The sequence below is a fragment of the Oncorhynchus clarkii genome, chromosome 19 (assembly GCF_045791955.1).
Source record: "Oncorhynchus clarkii lewisi isolate Uvic-CL-2024 chromosome 19, UVic_Ocla_1.0, whole genome shotgun sequence".
In the NCBI taxonomy this organism is placed as follows: domain Eukaryota; kingdom Metazoa; phylum Chordata; class Actinopteri; order Salmoniformes; family Salmonidae; genus Oncorhynchus; species Oncorhynchus clarkii.
The window spans coordinates 25,776,378-25,803,926 of NC_092165.1; the positions used below are offsets into that span (position 1 = coordinate 25,776,378).

At 43.2% G+C, this 27,549-nt stretch overlaps 1 protein-coding gene across 1 annotated transcript in view; it reads left to right on the top strand.

The window, feature by feature from the left end:
- LOC139374963 (FERM domain-containing protein 6-like) overlaps nt 1–26,722 on the top strand; it is a 79,748-nt gene extending 53,026 nt beyond the window's left edge. The window contains exons 3-14 of the mRNA XM_071116248.1: nt 251–341; nt 5,508–5,587; nt 6,083–6,159; nt 7,111–7,297; nt 8,511–8,666; nt 8,784–8,849; nt 8,966–9,034; nt 16,765–16,939; nt 17,242–17,553; nt 17,881–18,018; nt 18,359–18,450; nt 20,350–26,722. Of these exons, the coding sequence (XP_070972349.1) occupies nt 251–341; nt 5,508–5,587; nt 6,083–6,159; nt 7,111–7,297; nt 8,511–8,666; nt 8,784–8,849; nt 8,966–9,034; nt 16,765–16,939; nt 17,242–17,553; nt 17,881–18,018; nt 18,359–18,450; nt 20,350–20,646 (1,740 nt within the window). The 3' untranslated portion in view covers nt 20,647–26,722. The remainder of the gene's footprint in view (nt 1–250; nt 342–5,507; nt 5,588–6,082; nt 6,160–7,110; nt 7,298–8,510; nt 8,667–8,783; nt 8,850–8,965; nt 9,035–16,764; nt 16,940–17,241; nt 17,554–17,880; nt 18,019–18,358; nt 18,451–20,349) is intronic.
- The last annotated feature ends 827 nt before the right edge of the window (nt 26,723–27,549 follow it).

Genomic DNA, 27,549 nt, shown 5'->3' on the forward strand with positions numbered 1-27,549 from the left:
AATATCTAGTTTGAGAAACAGACAAAGTCCTCAACTTGCAGCTTCATTAAATAGTACACGCAAAACACCAGTCTCAACGTCAACAGTGAAGACGTAAATGGACTAAAACCATTTAGGTCGGCCAACAGCCTAACGACCAAACAATTGACCAGCTGAATAACCGGGGTCAGACCTAGTCTAAATACCTCCGATCTCCCCCTGCACATCCTGACATTAAACCTCTTGCTATGTGTTCTCTCTCTCTGCTCAGGTGAAGACTTTGTGCCAGGAGCTGCTCATCCAGGTGTGTGACCTGCTCCGACTGAAGGACTGTCACCTGTTTGGACTCAGTGTCATTCAGAGTAAGAATGGTTTACCGTTGTCGCTGTGTGCATGTCTGTCTGTGTGTGTGTGTGTTTTCACGTGTCCATCGTCCATGGCTATGTGACATATCTCGCCCAGATCAGCCCATTTGTCTATGTGGTTAAAGTAGCCGCATAGCTTAGTGTGTGTCATATCAAAGGCATGAGCCTTCCTCTGTACAGAAAGGTCCCAATGAGTTACGCCTCAATTCTCCGGAGGTATGCACTTGTGTACTTCACCCCACACATTTAAAAGCATTGGATTGGTGTGTATACATGGGCTAGTGGGAGTTTCCACCACAAGCGCCGGTGGCACCTTAATTGGGGAAGACGGGCTCTTAGTAATAGCTGGAGCAGAATAAATGGAATGGTATCGAATCACATCAAACCCACGGTTTCCAGGGGTTTGATGCCATTCTCTCCATTCCAGCCATTATTATGAGCCGTCCTCCCCCCAGCAGCCTCCTGTGGTTTCCGTCTGTCTCATACCAGTCCTTTCCTTATAAATCAATTAAGGCAAGTGCACACTTGGGACAGAAGGATGGATAATTAGAACAGAGAGTTAGACTCTCTGAGGCAGCCTTTGAGCAATCATTATGTCAGACATTCTACTGACTGGGCTGAACCAGTCCCTCTGGTGCGCGCCTCTCTCTGTCTCTTTCTTTTTCTCTTTATCACTCTCTCACTCTCTCTCTCTCTCTCTCTCTCTCTGTCATCTTAATCTTCTCTGTTAGTCGTACGTGTTATGAGCTGAGCGTTTCCTTGCTGAACCAACAGGTTTGGCTCTTCTTTAAAAGCCATTGGAGTGGAAAAGTCAAGGATCAGAAAAGAAAGGAGGAAAAGGTCTGACAGGCGAGTCTGCCAGTATAGAGACTCTACTGACTCTAAGCCCCGCAGTACAGATGACAGATGATTAACTGCACATTTCACCAGGCAGACTGACTAGAGAGAGAAAGGGAGGGAGAATAAGGAATGATGATGACTGGTAAATCAGAGCTTAGCTAACTGACTGGTCTGCTCCCTAGTTGTGCTGGAGAGAGGTGGAGTGGGGTGACAGAGGCATGGGGACGGAGTGATGATTTGTCAGTGCGAGGGACACAGAGGCTGAGGGGGTTGGAGCTGGGGCTGGGGGTGGTTGGTAGGGCTAGGGGTCGGGGTCGGGGTATGGGTTAGAGTGGGGGTGGATAGTCACTGTTTGCCTTGTGATTTCATGCTGTTCAGACAAGCAGCTCAGGAATGTCCCTAAATCAACCCCACTAGACTGGTCAATAGACTTGTCCTGCAGGGCACGTGATTGGCTCATACTGAAGACCTGCAGGCATGCCATTGGCTCAGAGACCTGTCCTGTAGACTTAACATTGGCTCATGTCATCTGGTGGCTCATCTCATCTGGTGGCCATGTGTCTGACTGGCACTGCTGCGATGTGCTTTCCTTTGTAGTTGTTTCCACACTATAAAAATATTACTCGTTGGATCAACCTAAAACAATTGCAGGGTTACAAGTAAATAAGTTAAGTTTTCTTAATTGAAAAAAATAAACTACATTTGTTGAAAACAAATACATGATTCAATGCCAGCTGTTATATTTGATTATTATGAACAACCCTATATTTCAAGTTGCAACTGACTTCTTTCAACAGTCAACTTACTTTTCCCCTTTGATTAAACCTAATAAATAACATAGAGAACAAACAAATAAATATATATACACAACCCATTTGTTCAATTGGGTTAAAAGCAGTTAAATACATTTCCTGTTATTCAAGATATGAAGTTGGTTCCATAACATGAAATAATGACTCCAAACACCTTCTTTATGTAAGACTTTCACATTAACTGGTTACAATATTGTAACTAAATGGTGAGCATCTCATCAACGAAAACATTTCCAGGCTGTTTAGTATCACAGTACCTACACATATATCATTTAAGATTCCGTGCTGGCAGTGAGCATGTAATCACATGAAAACAGAACACATTACCTGAAAGGACATTCACTCTCACAGGTGGCCAAAAATAACAAATGGAAAGCCACGCCCCAAATAGGCCTAGGGTTAGAGCAAAAACCTGCTGGACGGTAGCTCTCCAAGAACAGGGTTGGAGAGCCCTGTTCTGGAGGCAGCTCTGCAGAGGTCATTAGCTACCACTGCCACGAAGTTATAAAATCTTATTCTTAAACCTAACCTTAAATTAAGACTAAAAATTATGCATTTTTACAATATAGGCAATTTTGACTTTGCAGCTGGGTTATCTAAGGGGAAATCGCTCAGTGCTGCATCCTGGACAAGACTCATGACAATAAACGTCAACCTGCCATTGCACCCACCGCTATGCAATGTGAATGCGCATGAGATGTGTAAAGCAATTTAGAAGTCATTCAATAAAAAAAAAATCACATTGATCTGCCGTCCCACTTTTTTACAGTGCAATGGTCACCTGCTGTCTGTCTGTCTGTCAACCTGAACCTTTATGTCTGCTACACAGGAGTCAATGTGTGACTCATGGTGCTTTCAAGACAACTAGGAACTTGGAGAAAAAACAAGGTTGTATCATGACGTCAAGTGATCTTCAGGTCAGAAAGTTCCTGACTTGGAATTCCGACTTGGATGACCATTCAAAATGAATTTTCCCAGTTGGAGCAAAAAAAAAATATTCCCCAAGTTCTCAGTTGTCTTGAACGCTCGGAATCCGAGTTCCGAGTTCACAGTTGTTTTGAACAGGGAATCATTCATTCCATGCATACGACCACTTTGTCATGATAAAATCATTAACCCATAGAGTTATATAGAGGACTCTAGATGGAGTAAACCCATTTTGGCATGGACATTGCCATTGAGGGCTTACAACATTTTAAAGTAGACAACTCGGTGGGACATCCTATGGGTTAAATAAGGACCACGTGATTCCATCTGGGTCATCAGGAGGGATCAGCCAATTAATTATATTTGTGAGCAAACACTAGGTGACAGTATGCACTCTTTCAGTTTGTTTTCCAACTCATCAAAGTAGTAGAAGAAGAAAATGGACTACTTCAAAATGGAGATTGTCTCAGTGGCGCTGCCTGTGCACTCACACACACCTTAATGGGACATACAGTGGGGCAAAAAAGTATTTAGTCAGCCACCAATTGTGTAAGTTGTTCCACTTAAAAAGATGAGAGAGGCCTGTAATTTTCATCATAGGTACACTTCAACTATGACAGACAAAATGAGAAAGAAAATAACATTGTAAGATTTTTTATGAATTTATTTGCAAAATATGGTGGAAAATAAGTACTTAGTCAATAACAAAAGTTTATCTCAATACTTTGTTATATACCCTTTGTTGGCAATGACAGAGGTCAAACGTTTTCTGTAAGTCTTCACAAGGTTTTCACACACTGTTGCTGGTATTTTGGCCCATTCTTCCATGCAGATCTCCTCTAGAGCAGTGATGTTTTGGGGCTGTTGCTGGGCAACGCGGACTTTTAACTCCCTCCAAAGATTTTCTATGGGGCTGAGATCTGGAGACTGGCTAGGCCACTCCAGGACCTTGAAATGCTTCTTACGAAGCCACTCCTTTGTTGCCCGAGCAGTGTGTTTGGGATCATTGTCATGCTGAAAGACCCAGACCCAGGTTTTCACTCAAAATATCACGATACATGGCCCCATTCATTCTTTCCTTTACACGGATCAGTCGTCCTGGTCCCTTTGCAGAAAAACAGCCCCAAAGCATGATGTTTCCACCCCCATGCTTCACAGTAGGTATGGTGTTCTTTGGATGCAACTCAGCATTCTTTGTTCTCCAAACACGACGAGTTGAGTTTTTACCAAAAAGTTATATTTTGGTTTCATCTGACCATATAACATTCTCCCAATCTTCTTCTGGATCATCCAAATGCTCTCTAGCAAACTTCAGACGGGCCTGGACATGTACTGGCTTAAGCAGGGGGACACATCTGGCACTGCAGGATTTGAGTCCCTGGCGGCGTAGTGTGTTACTGATGGTAGGCTTTGTTACTTTGGTCCCAGCTCTCTGCAGGTCATTCACTAGGTCCCCCCGTGTGGTTCTGGGATTTTTGCTCACCGTTCTTGTGATCATTTTGACCCCACGGGGTGAGATCTTGCGTGGAGCCCCAGATCGAGGGAGATTATCAGTGGTCTATCAGTGGTATGTCTTCCATTTCCTAATAATTGCTCCCACAGTTGATTTCTTCAAACCAAGCTGCTTACCTATTGCATATTCAGTCTTCCCAGTCTGGTGCAGGTCTACAATTTTGTTTCTGGTGTCCTTTGACAGCTCTTTGGTCTTGGCCATAGTGGAGTTTGGAGTGTGACTGTTTGAGGTTGTGGACAGGTGTCTTTTATACTGATAACAAGTTCAAACAGGTGCCATTAATACAGGTAAAGAGTGAAGGACAGAGGAGCCTCTTAAAGAAGAAGTTACAGGTCTGTGAGAGCCAGAAATCTTGCTTGTTTGTAGGTGACCAAATACTTATTTTCCACCCTAATTTGCAAATAAATTCATAAAAAATCCTACAATGTGATTTTCTGAATTTTCTTCCCTCATTTTGTCTGTCATAGTTGAAGTGTACCTATGATTAAAATTACAGGCCTCTCTCATCTTTTTAAGTGGGAGAACTTGCACAATTGGTGGCTGACTAAATACTTTTTTGCCCCACTGTATATATAAAGTAAATCTTATTTATCTATCTCTGTGATATCTCCATCTAACCCTTCTCTGTGTAATCAAAAGCAACTTAGACTAATCTTGGGCCATGATCGAAAACATCAAAACCGTGATGTATTATGGGTCGATTGTGACTGACTAATCTACAAATAATATTGAGTAGTTATTCATGATGCCAAGTGATTTGTAGATCATTAAATGTCGAACGCGTCCATGGGCTTGATCCACATGTGGTTTGCCGATACGTATAATATCTATCCAGGTGTTGTAAGATCTGGCATGGGTCAGCAACACCTGGGCAGAGGAACGCACCCATTGTTAGACGTTACAGTCGACTGCCAACAGACTGATCTACAAATTACCTTGCATCATACTCACTCCTCATTATTTTTTATAGATTAGTCAGTCGCAATTTACGCACAATGCATCGCATATTTAATGCTCTCTAACACAGCTCCTTTCTGTATGTAACTCTGGTTTGTTTGTTACCCCCTCCAGACAATGAGCATATCTACATGGAGCTGGGCCAGAAGCTGTCCAAGTACTGTCCCAAGGAGTGGAAGAGAGAGGCCAGCAAGGTGAGTCAATCTACAGCAGTGGTTCCCAACCAGGGATACTAGGACCCCTGGGGATACTTGGCCTATCCACAGGGGGTATTTGAGAATGCACACTTCAGGGGTACTCCGGGCAGAGCAAAAATCAGTTTGTGGTACAGTAACCAAAAAGCTTGTAAACCACTGGTCTACAGTACAAGACAACAGTAATATCTCTCTAGAGACGTGGAATATGGCTAGCAAGATTAGCCCTTTAGAAAAGAAAAGGAAAAGCCGCACACTAAGGGCTCCGATGCAATAATTGATTTAACCAACATGTCGACAGCTAAGCTGTCTTCATCAGGGTTTCAAGGTTTCCAAGATTAACGCAACAGACATAGTACAATTACATTTGATGTCAGCAACTGCTTTTGATTTCACTGTCAGGATGGTAGTTTTGATATTATATTGATAGAATGAATACACTGTCTTGATGGTTTGATTGGCTCGAAAATAACCAAGGTATCTTGATTTTTTCAGGGCATCGACCAGTTTGGGCCTCCCATGATTATCCACTTCAGGGCTCAGTATTACGTTGAGAATGGGAGATTAATAAGGCAAGTAAATCCCACAGAGGTCCTAGAAATTACTATTAGCAATAGAAATGTACTATTTGATTCTGATAGATGCTGAGACTACAGCACGAATAGAGTGAAGACCTAGGCCGGGATTCAATCCAAGACTGTTGTAGCAGGGCTTGTCATTTAAAGGTCATTTCCGATTGAGCCGACATCTGCAGCGTTCACCGTGAATACCATCTCATTTAAACAGCTCTCTACGGATTGAATCCCAGCCCTAGTATGCTGGGCTGTGTCTCTAAAGGTTGTTATCAGTGACCATTCAGCCAGGTACTACTGGCACTGAGTACCTCCACTACTGTAGTATATAAATAGTAGTACTAATATAATGTCCATTATGTTACACCCCACAGTGACTGTTCCGCCAGGTATTACTACTACTTTAATACAGTATAAAGATCAGTAACATAATATTCTCTCTCCTCCCCTTTAGTGACTGCTCTGCTAGGTGCTAGAGGCTCTGCTAGGTGCTAGAGCCTCTGCTAGGTACTAGAGCCTCTGCTAGGTACTAGAGCTGGGCAATATGGATGAAAATCCACATTGCAATAAATTGCCTGAGTTGATGCAATAACAGTAAATAGAACATAAGTTTATAACATGAATGTGCGCCACAGCTTTACTTTTTAAATTTATTTTATTTTATGATCCTTTAAACTACTACTACTACTAGTTAGATGGTTGTAGCCATCAATTGTCCCTTCATCCATATTAGCTCATTTACCTTGTTTCAAACTTGACCTTTCTCTAGTATATCAGCAAAATGCCTGCGATAAGTGATCGGTATAGTCGGTGTCGATAATTTTCGGGTTTATCGTCCCAGGTTTACTAGGTACTACTACTGGCACCTGGTACTACTACTACGTTAGTTATGTAGATCTACTACTACATAGCTATATGTTTCTAAAGGTTATTCTCCTCTCTCCCCCATAGTGACCGCTCGGCCAGGTACTACTACTACTGGCACCTGAGGAAGCAGGTGTTGCTGTCTCAGTGTATCCAGAGAGAGGAGGCTTACTTTCTGCTGGCAGCCTTCGCCCTCCAAGCCGATATGGGCAACTTCAAACGCAACAAGCACTTTGGGAAGTACTTTGAACCTGAGGCCTACTTCCCCCCATGGGTGAGTAGATCTAACCTTTTAACCCAGTGGTATTCGTAGTCGGGGTCGCGACCCTGAGGGAACTGCAGTGTTGTCGCCAAAATAAAATGAAAGATAATTAGAACAATTCAATTTTATTGATCAAATGTGTTTATTGTTTTCTTTTTATTTTGATGAGATGAAAATGCAAAGAATTTAAGGTTATTTGTTGATGTAAAAATCGAAATGTGCCGAATTTAAGGTTGTGTCATTAGATTTGGGGTGCGGTGGGGTCGCAATAAATTATACTGGAAACAATGGGGCTCCCGCTGAAAAAGTTTGAATACCACTGTTCTAACCTAACTGGTACCACGTGGTTTCCCAGGCAGTATTCAAACCGTCCCAATTCACTCCCCCTCCTTCCCCTGCCCCTTGGCTGGATAGGTATAATCAGAGTAGTGGTGAAGTATCCAACATATTGCTACAGATCTGCAAACATGGAAGGGTTAGGGCCGAGAGGAAGGAGTAGGGTGCGAATTAGGACAAACTGAGTGTAGTCTAACACACAGCCCAAATGTAGGTCTGTAGCCTGTTTTATTAATCACTGTGCTCCAACACTTTGACACGCTCCCTCATTGGAGCATGCTGGGATAGCTGGATCTAGAACACCCCCCCACCCCTCCCAGACACAACGGTGGTCCACCCCTCTGTTTACCAACCACTTCCTGTGATTAGCCTGTTGCCATCCAATCTCCATTTTGAAGCCACAGGGACGGAAATAGTTGTACGATCACGAATGGTATATAAATACCTCCTCTTAGGATGTTCTCTAACTGGATCTGAGTGAGTGACTGGTTCAGGAGAAGCACCCCAAATCCAGACCTGACACTGACCGCTTTCTAGATTCCAGTGGGATTGGGGGCCCCTCCCTAATTGCACCCCATTCTCTATATAGTGCACAATTTTGACGATAGGGCTTGGGTCAAAAGTGGTGCACTATATAGGGAATAGGGTGGACGATGCCTTTCGTGCCCAGCTGGATGATGCCTTTTGGGACGTCATCTCAGTATGTGAGACATCTTTCCTCCCCTGGGCGGGGTGCTTCATCTACCTCCATTAACCCCACTGGCAAGCCTTCCTTCCTGTCTTCTGTCATTGAGCTGAAATTAGAGCCATTAGCCAGTAATCACACTCCACCAAGATGCTTTTAAGAGAGAATTTATTTTCAGCCTCTGTCTCTGTCGCTCTCTTCCAGGTGATAGCCAAGCGAGGCCGGGACTACATCCTGAGACACATCCCCAACATGCACAAAGACCAGTTTGCCCTCACCGCCTCCGAGGCTTATCTCAAATACATCAAGGAGTGTTCCCTTCTGGATGATGTCACAGTCCACTACTACAGACTCTATAAGGTCAGCAGTCAACCTGGACACACGCAAACACACACACACACACACACACACACACACACACACACACACACACACACACATGATAAACTTACCAGTAAACTTCTATCTCTTCCACAGGACAAAAAGGAAGTGGAGGCTTCTCTTACTTTAGGACTGACCCTGCGTGGAATCCAAATATTCCAGGTACGAGAGTAAGAAGGAAGTGGTTGTGATGGCTTGTGTCTTGGAATACACAGTTCATGTATATGGTTTAGATGGTGATTAATATCACGTACTGTATGTTTCTGTGTTTCTTTTAGAACATGGGGACAGTGAGACAGCTCTTGTATGATTTTCCCTGGAGCAACGTGGGCAAACTGGTATTTGTGGTGAGTAGAGCCATAGAGATAATACATATTGAATATATGAGTCATGAAAATTGTGACTTGAGTCAGATTCGAGTTCAAGTCCTACAACACTGATATATAGCGTTTTAATAATTTTTCTATGAGTAGAACATCTTCTCATTCCCTGTGTCCCTTGTTCAGAAATGTCAGACGTTGGATGTCATTTGGCACTTAGAAGGCTCAGGGGAATCCCTCTCTCTGGAAGATCTGTTGTTTTTTCACTCGTGATTCCAGAGTTGGTGACGTCTTTGGAGCTTGGAGCCAGTTCTGGCTTATGGCAGTGGTTAGTTCAGCTCTTACGCAGACTACAATTGTGGAAATAGTGACGCAGATCTCCTCTTGTCCGTATTACAGTTGGGTCTTCTTACCCCTGCTACAGCTACAGCTAGGAATGCGTCCGCTATGGGCCCTGGTCAAAAGTAGTGCACTACAAAGGGTATAGGGTGCCATTCGGCATGCTACCATGGCCCCCTGGAACTAATCAGGGCTTTAGGAAAACTCCCCTTGGCCAGGAAACACACACACACAAAATCAGTAGCATTATCTCAATTCCTTTTTCTGTCTCGTTTAGTCTTCTCTCTTTTCTCCGTTTAATTCTTAACCTGTCTGGGAACGGGGAATCCCTCACCAACAGCCAATGAAATTGCAGGGCGCCAAATACAAATCAACAGAAATCTCATAAATCAAATTTCTCAAACATACAAGTATTAGGCACCATTTTAAAGATAAAATTCTCGTTAAGAAAAACCCAGCCATTTTTTACAGCCAAAGAGAGGAGACACAAAAAGCACAAATAGAGATAAAATGAATCACTAACCTTTAATGATCTTCATCAGATGACACTCATAGGACTTCATGTTACACAATACATGTATGTTTTGTTCGGTAAAGTTCATATTTATATCCAAAAATCTCATTTTACATTGGTGTGTTATGTTCAGTAGTTCCAAAACATGCAGTGATTTTGCAGAGAGCCACATCAATTTACAGAAATACCCATTATAAATGTTGATGAAAATACATGTGTTATACATGGAAATATAGATAAACCTCTCCTTAATGCAACCGCTGTGTCAGATTTTTTTTTAACTTTACGGAAAAAGCATAATCTGAGTACGGCGCTCAGAGCCCAAAACAGCCAAAAGAAATATCCGCCAAGTTGCGCAGTCAACATTAGTCAGAAATAGCATTATAAATATTCACTTACCTTTAATGATCTTCATCAGAATGCACTCCCAGGAATCCCAGTTTGACAATAAATGTTTGATTTGTTCGATAAAGTCCATCATTTATGTCCAAATAGCTTCTTTTGTTAGGGCGTTTGGTAAACAAATCCAAACACGCGTTCAGGTCCAACCGAACGTCGGACGAAAAGTTCAAACAGTTATATTACAGGTCGTAGAAACTTGTCAAACTAAGTATAGAATCAATCTTTAGGATGTTTTTATCATAAATGTTCAATAATATTCCAACCGGAGAATTCCATTGTCTGTAGAAAAGCAATGGAGAGAGCTACCTCTCATGTGAAATGCGCATGACTGAGATTAAGGCTGCTGCCAGACCACTGACTCAAAGAGCCCTCATTCCCCCCTCCTTTATAGTAGAAGCCTGAAACAAGTTTCTAAAGACAGTTGACATCTAGTGGAAGCCTTAGGAAGTGCAAAATGATCCATATCCCACTGTGTATTCGATAGGGGCTGAGTTCAAAAACTGCAAACCTCAGATTTCCCACTTCCTGTTTGGATTTTTTCTCAGGTTTTTGCCTGCCATATGAGTTCTGTTATACTCACAGACATCATTCAAACAGTTTTAGAAACTAGAGTGTTTTCTATCCAGTACTAATAATATACTGCATATATTAGCATCTGGGACAGAGTAGGAGGCAGTTTACCCTGGGCATGCTTTTCATCCAAAAGTGAAAATGCTGCCCCCTATCCCAAAGAAGTTAACAGACCAGATTTATATGTGTGTATTTTTCCTTGACGAAAGCTAGTTAGTCTTCTTACCATAGGGTCTCTGTTATCAGAGAGAGCAGCTTACCATGTCTCCATTTTTCAGTCTTAAGCAGAACACACACCACAATGAGGAACTAGCCGAGTGCAACTGAGTGCCTCTGATCAGAATATTGGCCAACATGTTTCAGCTATTCTACATGTTGAATCGGCGCAAACCGCCACCAAGCCGCGGCTTTTACCGTGGCGACAAGAAGCGTAGCGGTTAGAGCGTAGGTCCTGTTATCGAAAGGTTGCTAGTTTGAATCCCCCAGCCGACAAGGTGAAAAGTTTGCTAAAGTACAATTGAGCAAGGCATCTAACCCTAATTGCTCCAGGATCGCCGTTGATAATGGCAGACCCTGGCCTTGATTGCAGCCACTGAGGGTGTCTCAGGGGGAGTTGGGATATGCAAAAAAACACATTCCCAATACACACTTGTACATGTGTGAAATAGGACAAATATACGCACCCACCAAGTTATTATAATAATATTTGAACTGTTCGTTGATGCGGTGTGTCCAAAATGTAACATCCCCCTTCTTACAACTATCACACTGTAAATGTCAGGATGTCTCAGTGAATTGGTTCCTCTAGTAAAGCTTTGTGTAATTATGAATTATACCCTATCATTTCATCTAGTGGTACAGTCATCAATGCCACCGCAATGCTTTGCCACTTACGATAAGAGACCCTGTTTTGTTCTGTCTATGTCCCTGTATAGCCTTTCTATTCATATAGTAAGACTTACGAAAGCATGGAGTAGTGGTGGATGTGGTTTGTATAGGGACTAGAGGGGCCTCTTACAGCAGGGACCGTCAGTCACACCCTTCTTCTGAATAACAGACTCTCTCTCTCACTCCACTGCTGCTCCACCCTGAGCACGTCAGCCGGCCCAGCGCAGCAGTGGGCGGGAGCGGAGGGAGGGAAGGGTGGAGGGACGTGTCAATAAATACCACCAGATGTTGTCATGGTTAGCGGGTGGATAAGCTTTGTTTTATTGGCAGGGTCTGAGTTTTGATGGTTAAGGGGGGCCAGGGCTTGTTCCATTGGAAGGGGGTATGAATCTGATGGACAGAGAGGAGGTTTCTGGGCCTGGCCCCAGGTCTGGTCTCTGGAGATCCCAGGGTTGGATGGACAAGGTGTCCGAGTAGAATAGGACGGAACAGGCTCAGGCTAGGGCAGAGCCTCGGGGGTATGGCCCTACAGTCATTAGCAGGGTATGTCCTGCTCCACTGTGTGTGGGCTCAGTCTGGGAGGTCCAGAAAGGGGAGAGGAAGACATTTTTTCTGACAACTGTCAGACTCTTGAGAGATCAAATGGTCTTGATCGTGCAGATGGACAGCATGAGAGAGAGCCACTTAAGGAGTGCCAGGCTAACCTTTTAATAAACTGATATCTGACACTGCTCCACTCTTTGTGTGGCTTTGGTTTGGACCAGGGAACTGTTATAGTTATTTATCTCAAATGAGCTGGTCGGAATGATAGATCAATGGGGGTACCACAGGGTTCAATTCTCGGGCCGACTCTTTTCTCTGTATATATCAATGTTGTCGCTCTTGCTGCGGGTGATTCCTTGATCCACCTCTAAGTAGACGACATACATCTGTATACATCTGGCCCTTCTTTGGACACTGTGTTGACAAACCTACAAACAAGCTTCAATGCCATACAACACTCCTTACGTGGCCTCCAATTGCTCTTAAACGGTAGTAAAACGAAATGCATGCTCTTCAACCGATCGCTGCCCGTACCCGCCCGACTAGCATCACTATTCTGGACGGTTCTAACTTAAAATATGTGGACAACTACAAACACCTACGTGTCTGGCTAGACTGTAAACTCTCCTTACAGACTCATATTAAGCATCTCCAATCCAAATTTAAATCTAGATTCGGCTTCCTATTTCACAACAAAGCCTCCTTCCAAACATACCCTCATAAAACTGACCATCCTACCGATCCTCGACTTCGGCGATGTCATTTACAAAATAGCCTCCAACACTCTACTCAGCAAACTGGATGAAGTCTATCACAGTGCTATCCGTTTTGTCACCAAAGCCCCATATACTACCCACCACTGCGACCTGTATGCTCTCGTTGGCTGGCCGTTGCTACATATTCGTCGCCAGACCCACTGGCTCCAGGTCATCTATAAGTCTATGCTAGGTAAAGCGCTGCCTTATCTCAGCTCACTGGTCACGATAACAACGTGCTCCAGTAGGTATATTGCACTGGTCATCCCCAAAGCCAACACCTCCTTTGGCTGCCTTTCCTTACAGTTCTCTGCTGCCAATTACTGGAACAAATTGCAAAAATCGCTGAATTTGGAGCCTTATATCTCCCTCACTAACTTTATGCATCAGCTATCTGAGCAGCTTACCGATCGCTGCAGCTGTACATAGCCCAACTGTAAATAGCCCATCCAACTACCTACAGTTGAAGTCGGAAGTTTACAGTTTTTGCAAGTCGGTTAGGACATCTACTTTGTGACTGACACAAGTCATTTTTTCCAACAATTGTTTAAAGACACTTGTAATTCACTGTATCACAATTCCAGTGGGTCAGAAGGTTACATACACAAGGTTGACTTTGCCGTTAAACAGCTTGGAAAATTCCAGAAAATGATGTCATGGCTGTAGAAGCTCTTGATAGGCTAATTGACATAATTTGAGTAAATTGGAGGTGTACCCGTGTGTGTATTTCAAGGCCTACCTTCAAACTCAGTGCCTCTTTGCTTGACATCTTGGGGAAATGAAAAGAAATCCGTCAAGACCTCAGAAAAAAAAATATTGACCTCCACAAGTCTGGTTCATCCTTGGGAGCAATTTCCAAACGCCTGAAGGTACCCCGTTTATCTGTACAAACAATAGTACGCAAGTATAAACACCATGGGACTACGCAGCCTTCATACCGCTCAGGAAGGAGACGTGTTCTGTCTTCTAGAGATGAACGTACTTTGGTGCGAAAAGTGTGAATCAGTCCCAGAACAACAGCAAAGGACCTTGTGAAGATGCTGGAGGGAACAGGTACAAAAGTATCTATATCCACAGTAAAACGAGTCCTATATTTGACATAACCTGAAAGGCCGCTCAGCGAGGAAGAATCCACTGCTCCAACACCGCCATAAAAAAGCCAGACTACGGTTTGCAACTGCACATGGGGACAAAGATCGTACTTTCTGGAGAAATGTCCTCTGGTCTGATGAAACAAAAATAGAACTGTTTAGCCATAATGACCATCGTTATGTTTGTTGGAAAAGGGGGGAGACTCGCAAGCCGAAGAACACCATCCCAACCGTGAAGCACGGAGATGGCAGCATCATGTTGTGGGTGTACTTTGCTGCAGGAGGGACTGGTGCACTTCACAAAATACCGGCTTCGACTTTACAGCCCCAGAGTGTATTCATGTGGGATCGTCTTCATCCGTTTACTATCCAGAAGGTCCTAATTTAGCTTTTCCATGCTTGGTTATGCAACCACTGTGCTTTTCCTTTTCTCTCTATGGGTAGCTAGACCGCCATACACTGAGTGTACAAAACATTATGAGCACCTTCCTAATATTGAGTTGCGCCCACTGTTGCCCTCAGGACAGCCTCAATTCGTCAGGGCATGGACTCTACAAGGTGTCAAAAGCGTTCAACAGGGATGCTGGCCTATGTTGACTCCAATGCTTCCCACAGTTGTGACAAGTTGGCTGGTAGTGGATCTCTACTCCAAATAGGTCGTTCCGTCTCATCCCACAGATGCTCAATCAGATTGAGATCTGGTGGCTAGGCAGGCCACTGCAGTAAGCTGAATTCACTGTCATGTCCGTGGAACCATCCCTCGACAATCCTAGCCTTGTGGCATGGGACATTATCCTGCTGAAAAACTCAATTTGCAGATAGGTACACTGCCATGAAGGTATGCACCTGATTGTCAATGATGTTCAGATATCCTGTGGCAAACGTTACTCCGCTTTTATCAAGAGACGCAATGTATGGAAGGAAAACACACCCCACACCATCACCACTAGCCTGCAATGTTGAGATGAGGCATGATGGATGGATGTACTCATGTGGTTTTCTCCATACCCTAGTCGTCCTATCAGAGTGAAACAGCAGGAACCAGGATTCATCAGACCAGGCAATGTTTTTCCAATTCTCCAGCGTCCAGTGTCTTCGTTCCTTAGCCCACTGCAATCGCAGTTTCTTATTTTTTTACTGAAAGAAGTGGAACTCTGTAAGGTTATCGGCTGCCATACCCAATTCGTGTCAAGGTACGATGAGTTGTGCAATATTTTATTGGTCTTTGGGCACCAATGTTGTACTGGACTGTCAGTTGACTAACTGTAGCCCGTTTATTGCGCTGCCCAAATTGTGTCTGCCTCCTTTATCCTCTTTCATCAATGACCCGTTTTCGACCACTGGCCTGCTGTTGGCTGGATGTCATTTGGGTGATGGACCATTGTTGATACACACGGGAAACTGTTGAGCATGAGAAACCCAGCAGCGTGGCAGTTCTTGACACACTCAAAGCGGTGCGCCTGGCACCTACTACCATACCCCGTTCAAAGACACTTAAAACATGTGTCTTGCCCATTCACTCTCTGAATGGCACACATACACAATCCATGTCTCAATTGTCTCATAAGTAAAAATACTTATTTAACCTGCCTTCTCCCCTTCATCTACATTGATTAAAGTAGATTTAATAGGTGACATCAATAAGGGATCATATTGTAGCTTTCACCTGGATTCACCTAGTCAGTCTATGTCATGAAAATAGCAGGTGTTCCTAATGTTTTGTACACTCAGTGTAGAGGGAAATTCAATTCTAGATTGAAAAATTCTGCAACTCTTGTGCATTCGTACACTGCTTCAAACCACCTCTTGTATTTTCAAAGTACAAACCCCAGCAGAAATATTTTATATGGTGGTATAGAAAATACAACTGTTGCTGACACTACAGACTGCTGTTATTGTGTTAAACTTCTGCCAAGATCCTTAGAGAAATTATTTGGCCACTGTTTTAGTCAGGGTTTCTCAAAGCTCTGACTCTTTGGTTTTGCCAAAATAGCACCCTAGTCCCCTATATAGTGCACTACTTTTGACCATGGCCCATAGGGCTCTATGTTGTAGTGCACTATTTCGGGAATACGGTGCCATTGAGACATAGCCTTTGGAATTTGCTCTCTGGTTATAAAATAAGAAAATGTTGAAATGTTAATGCAGTTTTGTTTGTGTCCCTCAATCAGTAGACTACGCTCTTATCTATATTATAAATACTTCTCCAGAGCGTGTTTTGGTTGTAAAGAAGTACAACAGAAGTAGTTTTCAAGAAGAGACCATTCTCTCATTGCTCTCCCTCCTATTGTGTGGTTTGCGTGTGGGCTATGTATCTGGCACTCTAGCAAAGTGTCTGAATCTTCTCATGCATCCCCTCTGCAAATGAACAAAGATTCAGAAAATGAACAAAGACTATGCAAATTAACAAAGATGCAACACTCACACTGGAATCAGACAGGGTTGTTTCTCAGGCTCAAAAATATTCTATAATCATAAAGTTAAACATCAATCAATCAATGATTTCAATAAATAAAGCAATCAATTTGTTGCAGAGTTAAAACGGCTGGATGAACGTCATCTGGATGACATATAGCATGAATATATCCTATAATGTCTGTCTGTCTGTCTGTCTGTCTGTCTGTCTGTCTGTCTGTCTGTCTGTCTGTGTTTCAGGGGAAGAAGTTTGAGATCCTGCCTGATGGTCTTCCGTCGGCCCGTAAGCTGATCTACTACACCGGTTGTCCCCTGCGTTCCCGCCACCTCCTGCAGCTGCTCAGTAACAGCCATCGCCTCTACATGAACCTGCAGCCTGTCCTCAAACAGGTCCGTAGGCTGGAGGAAAACGAAGGTAAACTACCTGGACACACCTGGTACTCACCTGCCTTGTCATACCTGGGCATAACCTGTACCTAGTACCTACCTACCTGGCCATCCTTCATACTGGAGCATTCTGGCTACCTACGTGGCCATGCTTCCATACTAGATCAGACTGGCTCTTATATCCTGTCTCTCTGCTTCTCTGTGTTTTTCAGCTTACCTCAACTTTGCCGATTGTAATGGTGTATGTGTTATGTGTGGGTCTCTCTGACCAACAACAGCTTTGGTACTGCTGTATCTAACCCTCTGTGTGTGTCTATCCCTCCTCTCCAGAGAAGAAGCAGTACCGTGAGTCGTACATCAGCGATGCGTTGGAGCTGGATATGGATGGGCTGGACAAGCGTTCCCGGGCCAGCGGTAGCAGTGCCGGCAGCACTGTGTCTCACCTCAAACACCTGTCTCGCCACTCTACCGCCAGCCACGGTAGCTCACACACCTCGGGCATCGAGACAGACAGTTTCCGGGCCCCCGGAGGGACCCCACACCGAGCCCTAAGGACTTGCAGCTCCTCAACGATTAGCCATGGGAGCTCACACACCTCAGGGGTGGAGAGTGGGGGAAAGGAGCGCATGTTGGACGATGATGGTAAGGCAAACTATTTCAAAATTACACATTGAACACAAACACATGCAGACACACACTGAGAGCAAGACTGAATCTACCTCCTCCCTTTAGAAAAGTATATTCTGCTCTTGTTCATGGCATTGTTCTTCTGTTGGTCATGCCTGCTCGCCTGCTCAACTAGTGGTCATCACTGACCCTCTAGGTGTCTGTCCCTCCAGAGAATAATAGTAGTGTCTGTCTGTCTGTCTGTCTGTCTGTCTGTCTGTCTGTCTGTCTGTCTGTCTGTCTCTCTCTCTCTCTCTCTCTCTCTCTCTCTCTCTCTCTCTCTCTCTCTCTCTCTCTCTCCAGAGATTGAGATGTTAGTGGACGACCCTAAAGACTATGAGGAGCTCCATGAGCTGGCCCTAGAGTTGAACCAGGACCTGTGCATCCACATCACTGAGGACATGCTGACCATGACCCCTGACCAGACCAATGGATACTCAGGTATACAATCACTTCCTCGCTGTATTCATTCCGCCTGTCTTAGCCTCCTATCTCAGTGCGTTGAGACTGGTTGAATTGTAATTTGGCTGGTAGTAAAAAGTAGTAGTGGTAGTAAGAAGTAGTAGTAGTAGTAGTAGTAGTAGTAGTAGTAGTAGTAGTAGTAGTAAGAAGTAGTAGTAGTAGTAGTAGTAGTAGTAAGAAGTAGTAGTAGTAGTAAGAAGTAGTAGTAAGAAGTAGTAGTAGTGGTAAGTAGTAGTAGTAAGAAGTAGTAGTAGTAGTAATAAGAAATAGTAGTAAGAAGTAGTAGTACTAAATGTCATCCTCTCTGTCTGTACCGTAGGGCTCATAGTGAAGGACGTCGGCTCATCCACCTCCAGTTCCTCTGAGACCGTGGTCAAGATGAGAGGCCAGAGCATTGTGTCTCTCCCTCAGGTCAGTGACAGTGACGGCATTTCCTGTTTGGCACTTACGTTTTAGTTATTTAGTAGATACTCTTATCCAGAACAACTTACAATGAGTGCATTCAACTAAAGTAGATAAAACAATCATGATCATTGATTCATCAAGTAAAACCTTCATAAAACATACAGTTGAAGTCAGAAGTTTACATACACTTAGCTTGGAGTCATTAAAACTTGTTTTTCAACCACTCCACAAATGTCTTGTTAAACAAACTATAGTTTTGGCAAGTCGGTTAGGACATCTACTTTGTGAATGACACAAGTCATTTTTCCAACAATTGTTTACAGACAGATTATTTCACTTGTAATTCACTGTATCACAATTCTAGTGGGTCAGAAGTTTACATAAACTTTAGTTAGTATTGAAACCAAACTGACTGTGCCTGGAGCTTGGAAAATTCCAGAAAACGATGTCATGGCTTTAGAAGCTTTTGATAGGCTAATTGACATAATTTGAGTCAATTGGAGGTGTACCTGTAGATGTATTCCAAGGCCTACCTTCAAACTCAATGCCTCTTTGCTTGACATCATTGGAAAATCAAAAGAAATCAGCCAAGACCTCAGAAAAGAAAACGTAGACCTCCACAAGTCTGGTTCATCCTTGGGAGCAATTTCCAAACGCCTGTACAAAAAATAGTACATAAGTATAAACACCATGGGACCACGCAGCTGTCATACCGCTCAGGAAGGAGACACGTTCTGTCTCCTAGAGATTAACATACTTTGGTGTAGTAAAGTGCAAATCAATCCCAGAACAACAGCTTGTGAAGATGCTGGACGAAACAGGTACAAAAGTATCTGTATCCACAGTAAAAACGAGTCCTATATTGACATAACCTGAAAGGCTGCTCAGCAAGGAAGAAGCCACTGCTCCAAAACCGCCATAAAAAAGCCAGACTACGGTTTGCAACTGCACATGGGGACAAAGATCAAACTTTTGGGAGGAATGTTCTCTGGTCTGATGAAACAAAAATAGAACTGTTTGGCCATAATGACCATTATGTTTGGAGGGAAAAGAGGGAGGCTTGCAAGCCGAAGATCACCATCCCAACCGTCAAGCACGGGGGTGGCAGCATCATGTTGTGGGGGTGCTTGCTGCAGGAGGGACTGGTGCACTTCGCAAAATAGATGGCATCATGAGGTAGGAAAATTATGTGGATATATTGAAGCAACATCTCAAGACATCAGTTAAAGATTGGTCGCAAATGGGTCTTACAAATGGACAATGACCCCAAGCATACTTCCAAAGTTGTGGCAAAATGGCTTAAGGACAACAAATTCAAGGTATCGGAGTGGCCATCACAAAGCCCTGACCTCAATCCTATAGCAAATTAGTGGGCAGAACTGAAAAAGCGTGTGCGAGCAAGGAGGCCTACAAACCTGACTCAGTTGCACCAGCTCTGTCAGGAGGAATGGGCCAAAATTCAACCAACTTATTGTGGGAAGCTTGTGGAAGGCTCCCCGAAACGTTTGACCCAAGTTCAACAATTTAAAGGCAATGCTACCAAATACTAATCCAGTGTATGTAAACGTCTGACCCACTGGGAATGTGATGAAAGAAATGAAAGCTGAAATAAATAATTTTCTCTACTATTATTCTGACATTTCACATTGTTAAAATAAAGTGGTGATCCTAACTGACCTAAGACAGTGAATTTTGACTCTGATTAAATGTCAGGAATTGTGGAAAACTGAGTTTAAATGTATTTGGCTAAGGTGTATGTAAACTTCTGACTTTAACTGTACCTTCTCTCTGCAGAATCTTTGCTAGTAAGAATAAAGGAAAAGGTACAGCAGAACAGAACAGCAGTTTTTACGTCATTTAAGTCAATCATTTTACTGATTGTTCTGCTTCTGTTCCATTCCCCAGACCTCCATGTGCAGGAAGCCTCAGACGTCAACTGACCGCCACAGCCAATCCCTTGATGACGTGCGTCTCTACCAGAAGGGCTGTCTCCATTGGGCGGAGCTATGCCAGGACACCGCCCACAGCTACACCTTCGGCTGCGCCCAGGAGCTGAGCGACAGCAGCGGTTACCAGGGCAACCTGGCCGAGCAGTGCGCTGGTATCCGCGGTGACCAGCTTGACTGCTTCCCCATCAAGAGGACCAGCAAGTACTTTTCCCTGGACCTGACCAGCGAAGAGGTCCCAGAGTTCGTTGTGTGATGGCTGATCAGGGGGAGACGGGGATGAGGAGACCCCTGCTCCCCTGCCTCCACATCTCAGATTTGGAGGGGCCTCAGGAAACTGAATGGGACGAGAGAAGAGGGTTGGAGGTTTGGAGAGGTGATACTTGGTTGTCTTTCTATTGCCCTAACCTGTCAGCCATAACCTGTCAGCCATAACCTGTCAGCCATAACCTGTCAGCCATAACCTGTCAGCACCAGACTTGTGAAGAGTCAGATGGACTGTAAAAGCCCTACATCCACCAGACTGACATCACCAGTCAACATAACCATGTAACCACCTGAGACGACATATGTAACACACTACAGAGACAAATAACTGACAGTGAAAGCCCTTTGAGGTATTTTTTTTGTTGCCAAAATGGCAATAAATAAAAAAGGATCAACATTTGCTGGGTTTCAAGAAAACCTATCTGCGCCTTTTAATTGGACCGATGCTGGTTGGGAATGGAGTGTAAAAGGAAAAGTAAGGGAATGTCGAAATATCTCACCATCACTTTTTTATTCAAACAACCTCTGACTGTCTGCGTTTCCAAAGCATGTACTCTCTCCAGATGTTTTCTGGATCTGATTCTTGTGCTTGCGAAGAGAAATAATACTTAATTCGCACAGAAAACAAAAACAAACGTTCTGATGTTAACACACTTGCGTGTGCCTACTTTGACTTTACTAATGCAGTGCAAACAAACAAACACACACACAGCGAAGATATCAAAATATTCTACCATGGAGAGTAGATCCCACTCTCCTTTCCCTACAGAAAGAAGGGAACTCTCATTGATAGTCAAGCTAGATGTGCTATGAACCAAAGACAAGTTACACTAAGCACGAAAAGAAAAGCCACTTGGCTCCAAGCCCTCATGTCCACATGATTATTATTTTAGTGTGCAACCAACCAACCAATGAAATGATACAGCCTCCTGAATCCATGACAGGATATGACATCACCATGCGCAGGTTCTGTATCGTTTCAGAATCTAGAGGTTGATCCAGAGGAGGGAATTTGGATTGGTCTCAGAGTATTTTTAGAACAAGGAACGCTAATGATGTCCTTGTTCTCACGTGTCTCCCTTCCATCCCTCTGTCTCTAGTATGAAGTATGTATGATGTGACATAATCTGGGAGCCCAGAACCAAATCCAGCGTGTGCTAGTCTGTCACAAGAGATTAGAAGTGACGCGCATCCGCTCCTCTCTTTACAAGGAAGTGCAATGTGTCAACAGTTCCCCTGTAGAGTTGTGTCCTAGTGTAGCGACTAGACTGATATTATGAACACACCCAACGTGCCTTCATCACCTATGCAGGCCCTGAACCACAACCATGCCTTGACAATCAATCACAGCTTCTCACTAAGCAACGCAACACTCCCACATGAGTCACAGAGATCAGTTTTAAGTCATAAGGTCAATTTTAAGCTCTTCATCTGTAACTTTATTCTTGGTCAGCAGTACATTGGTATTTAAAGGCCCAGTGCAGTCAAAAAAACATGATTGTTCTGTGTTTTTCTATACATTGCCACACTATGATGATATACTGATGAAATACTGTGAAAAATGCCCTTTTAGTGTAAGCTGTTTGAAATTAATGCCTGATATATTAGCCTGTTTTGGTGTGATGGAGTTTTAGCCTGCCTGGTGACATCACCAGGCGGTAAATTAGTTAACAGACCAATAAGAAAGAGTACCAAACTTCTGCCAATAACAGTTAGTTTTCCCCTCCCCACTCAGAACACTCACAGACAGTCCTAGCAAAGTTATTGTTCTTCGCTAAGAAGCTATTTTTGTTTATTTTTCACCATTTTAACTGAAAACAGTAAGCTACTTAACTGTTACCCAGAAATGATTTGATATTGAGATAAAAATGGCTGCATTGGACCTTTAATCATTGACTTCAGAGTTTAAACATCATTATTCAAACAGTTTTAGCAGATTAACCAATAATCAATGAAGGGGATTACCCTAATGTCATCTACCATCCCTAGCCTAGCTTTATGTTAAACGTGGCACGTATTTAAATCTGTGGTAGTTAGGTTCCTGTCATGTGAAAAGTAGCCCAGATGACGTCATGGGCTGGTTCAAGACTTCCCGACTACATCATTGGCTGTGCCAGGTCTGATGCTTGGGGCAGGATGAGTTTCTACATGCCCTCACCTGTCTGTCTGTGTACAGAGCTGAGGAAAGCTTAGATGTAATCACACACACACACACACACACACACACACACACACACACACACACACACACACAATAGAGCTGGGTTGGCTTTAGGCCAGATATGAAACTGACATTTTCACTTTGTTCTTTCTATATGTTGGTAGTTTATTATTATTTTCACTCGGCTGTCTTTGTTAGTCCTTAAAACTGTCTTTTGTTTGTTTTGTCTCGATAACTATTTTAAATTGGAACTTGTTACATTTGTTTCTTTCATTTGATAATTTTAGCTGATTGTATGGGGTGTTTTAGAACAGTGAGATTTGTTGTATATGTTGAAAAGGTATTCTTTGTGTGCAGTTGGTGTGTGTCAGTATTATAAGCAAAGTACACTCACAGGAGAGTTTATTAGGTACACCCATCTAATACCGGGTCAGACCCCCCCCCTTTGCCTCCAGAAGAGCCCAAATACTTTGGGTGTCGGAAAAATTCCACAGGGATGTTGGTCCTCGCAATGGCATCACGCCTGTTGCTGCAGATCGGATGGTGGTACATTTATGCTGCAAACAGCCCGTTTCCAACTCATCCGTGACAAGGATCGACGAGTTGTCCATTCCGATGTGCCGGTCTGCACACCACTGTTGTTGTACTGCGCCGTTATTTATCTGTTTGTGGGCCCGCCTGTTAGCTTGCACGATTCTTGCCATTCTCCTTTGACCTCCGTCGTCACCGAGCTGTTTTCGCCCACAGGACCTCCGCTGACTGGATGTAAACCCTAGACGCTGTGATGTACCTAATGAACTGTCCGAGGAGTGTATGTGACAGTGTTACAACCCTGTGACACCAAATTCACTTATTTTCAATATTGGGCCCTTTTTTTACCCAGGTATAGTCGTGATTTCAACGTGCAGTAGCTGAAGAACATTGATAACAATCCGTTTAATTGGCCAAGAGGCAAGGTGTGAAACCAAACACTTCACAAATATATTCTATTTCTTATACATTACTTTCCGTTAAGGTGTGGAAACGGACAAGACTGCCCTCTCTTGCCTCTTTTATTCGCTATCGTCATAGAGGTTTCTTACTATTAAATCTCTGAACCGTACCTACTCAATGTAAATTGAATCTAGCGTTTGTCTTCCAAATTTGTTTTACATTCAGTACTTTTGCATTTCTACCCCAGTCAGTAAACCTTATTGAGAAGACCGTTTCAGTGACCTCCTCATTTTATGTGTAGTGATAGTACAGTAAGCATGTACAGTTGAATTCCAAACCTCATTCACATGGTTTAATATCGCTAGAGTAATGAACAAAACAAATTACTACTTCATTATGTACTTGGAATTCAAAACTACTGTGTGCCTCAGTTAAGCAATAATTTGTCAGTGTGGATCAACATTCTAGCTGAGCTTTTCCATTGCTGCTCCAGAGATCTTTATTCTAGAACATTCTAGAGCCTTCTAAAGCACTTCTAGAACCTTTAGAATGTTTCAGAAGCAGCTCCGCTGTGGTACAGTGGAGAGGCCTGACATTTCACTTCTCTTCACAGCTGGTCTCATCAGCTGGACACGTTGGCCTAGAATACTGAGCATGGCATCTTGGCCTAGAACCACAGAGCAAAGCATCTTGGCCTAGAAACACAGATCAGGCCAAGGCAGCAAGAAACAATTGTTGGAAAGAAATGTGTAATAATTAATACACTTATGAATTTGATATCGTTGTGTGATTTCAAAGCAAAAATTAACGCTGTAACAGTTTATTTCCAACAAGATGTTACTTATTATTTCTACTCATTAATATTGGGTATCTGAGAAACAGAAAGAAGGTTGTTCACATGTTGAAATGAATCGTTTTCTGGTAGATTATTGGTGATATATTAACCCAGTGTGTGTCCAGGTACATAGCCATAAAAACAGAACCACAACCTGAAAACTTTTGCATTCGGATAAACTCTCTACTCTGGTGACTTAGGCTTCAGTGCATATCATAAGTATTCAGCCCCCATGGATTTCTTCAAAATGTATTGTTGTCAATGATCTACACAAAATACTCATGTACATTTGAATTAACGGAAAATAGGACACGCATATACGCTGAGTGTACAAAACAGAGCACCTTCCTAAAATTGAGTTTCACCCTGTTTTTTCCCCTTCAGAACAGCCTCAATTTGTTGGGCATGGACTCTACAAGGTGTCAAAAGCGTTCCACAGGGATGTTGGCCCATGTTGACTCCAATGCTTCCCATAGTGCTGTCAAGTTGGCTGGATGTCCTTTGGGTTGTGGACCATTCTTGATACACATGGGAAACTGTTGTGTGAAAAACTCAGCAGCGTTGCAGTTCATGATGACACACTCAAACCAGTGCGCCTGGCACCTACTACCATGCCCCATTCAAAGGCTCTTTTGTCTTGCCCATTCACCCTCTGAATTGCACACGTTCACAATCCATGACTCAATTGTCTCAAATCGTTCTTTAACATGTCTCCTCCCCTTCATCTACACTGATTGAGGTGGGTTTACCAGGCAACATCACTAAGGGATCATAACTTTCAACTGGTCAGTCTATGTCATGGACAGTGTGTCTTGATTAGATAAATATGTAACTTCTAACAATACATGTTAGAAACACCTTTGGCAGCGATTGCAGCTGTGAGACTTTTGGGGTAAGTCTCTTAGACCTTTGCACACCTGGATTGTGCAATATTTTCACATTATTCTTTCAAACTTCTTCAAGCTCTGTCAAGTTGGTTGTTGATCATTGCTAGACAGCCATTTTCAAGTCTTGCCATTAGCTTTTCAAGCAGGTTTAAGTCAAAACTGTAACTAGGCCACTCAGGAACATCTTCGTAAGTAACTGCAGTGTAGATTTGGCCTTGTGTTTTAGGTTATTTTCCTGCTGAAAGATGCATTTGTCTCTCAGTGTCTGGTGGAAAGAAGACTGAACCAGGTTCCTCTCTAGGATTTTGCCTGTGGCTAACTCCATTCTGTTTATTTTTATCCTGGAAAAACTCCCTAATCCTTGCCAATGACAAGAATACCCATAACATGATGCAGCCACCACCATGCTTGAAAATATGGAGCATAGTACTTGGCGATGTGTTGCGTTGAATTTGCCCCAAACATAAAACTTATTCAGGGCAAAAAGTCCTTTGGCACATTTGTTGCAGTATGAATTGTTTAGAGCCTTTTCACTCTGTCATTTAGGGTAGTATTGTGGAGTTACTACAATGTTGTTGATCTAGCTTCAGTTTTCTCCCATCACAGCCTTTAAACGTTGTTACTTTTTTAAAAATGGCCTCATGGTGAAATCCCTGAGCTGTTTCCTTCCTCTGCTGGCAACTCCGTTAGGAAGGACACCTGTGTCTTGGGTGTATTGGTTCACCATCTAAAGCTTAATTAATAACTTTACCATGCTCAAAGGGATATTCTGTGTCTGCTTTTTACCCATCTACCAATCTGTGTCATTCTTTGTGAGTCATTGGAAAAGCCCCCTTGTCTTTGTGTTTGAATCTGTGCTTGAAATACACTACTCGACTGAGAGACCTTACACATAATTGTGTGTGTGGGGTAGTGATAAAAATGTACCAACAAATCACAATTATATCCAGTTCAATCCCACTTTGTTAACTCAACAAAATGTGAAAAAAATCCAAGGGGGTGGTGGGGGTGAATGCTTATGATATGCACGGTATATACACGGCCATACTGACACCGAGTAAGTGTCTGTATGTCTGCACTAAGTATCCATAGTCCTTTCTGTGAAAGGATCTCCCTTCAGGAAAAACATTTTTTGGGGTCAAACCCTGTAGTAGTGAAAATGTTTTGTTAATATGAAGTCTGGGGCGTGCCGCCTTGGTAATAATACCCATAACAATATTCAATAAAAAGGTACATTTATTTGCCAAAATCGAGCTGTCCTGTCCTCTCTGATGTTTGGTCAATCTTGTGGAAGCCATTATTATATAACAGACAGAGCAATAAAAACATCCGACAGTCAAACACACTGGCCCTATTCGAATACTTTAAAACATTGTACTTATTCTCTTCCTGAAACCAATTCCGATAGCGGCTATTTCGAAGATGGATCTACTTGCAGTGACTGTGATTTCCGGTTGTTTTCCGCTACTTAATTAACTTGGCTGAGTGCAATGACTGTAAGTTGCTCTGGATAAGAGTGTCTGCCAAATGACTCAAATGTAAACAAACTGTTAGACGAGTGAATACTTTAACCCTTCCGTGAAGTATTCACGGATCTAACAGTTGGTTTATCAAAGCAAAGCTCTGTAGTAGAGTCAGTCACCTGTCCAAATCATGTTTAGATCATGAATTACTTTAAGTGGGGAATTTTAAAGGATTCAAACTGAGTCCTCTGCTCTCTGATCGACATTCTGAGAACACTGGAGAAAGCCAAGATGCTGTATCCATGAAGACATGCTGCCCTCTGCTGCCCACGGAGAACATCTTTCCTCAGCAGTTTTTCTACCTCGTCATACCCTAGTTAGCCACCAGGTGCCAATGTTGGCTGTGTTCCTACAACACCAAGCCAGAGCCGTGAGGTCTGCAGAAGGGTCGAATAGAGATGAGGGATCATGAGGCAACATCATCATCATCACACACACACACACACATTGCACATAGATGTAACATGCCTGTCTCTCTCTATTCCCTCCCGATGTGCTCTGGCTCCAAGGATATAAGTCATAGTTGTTACTTATATGACTTTAGTATAGCCTA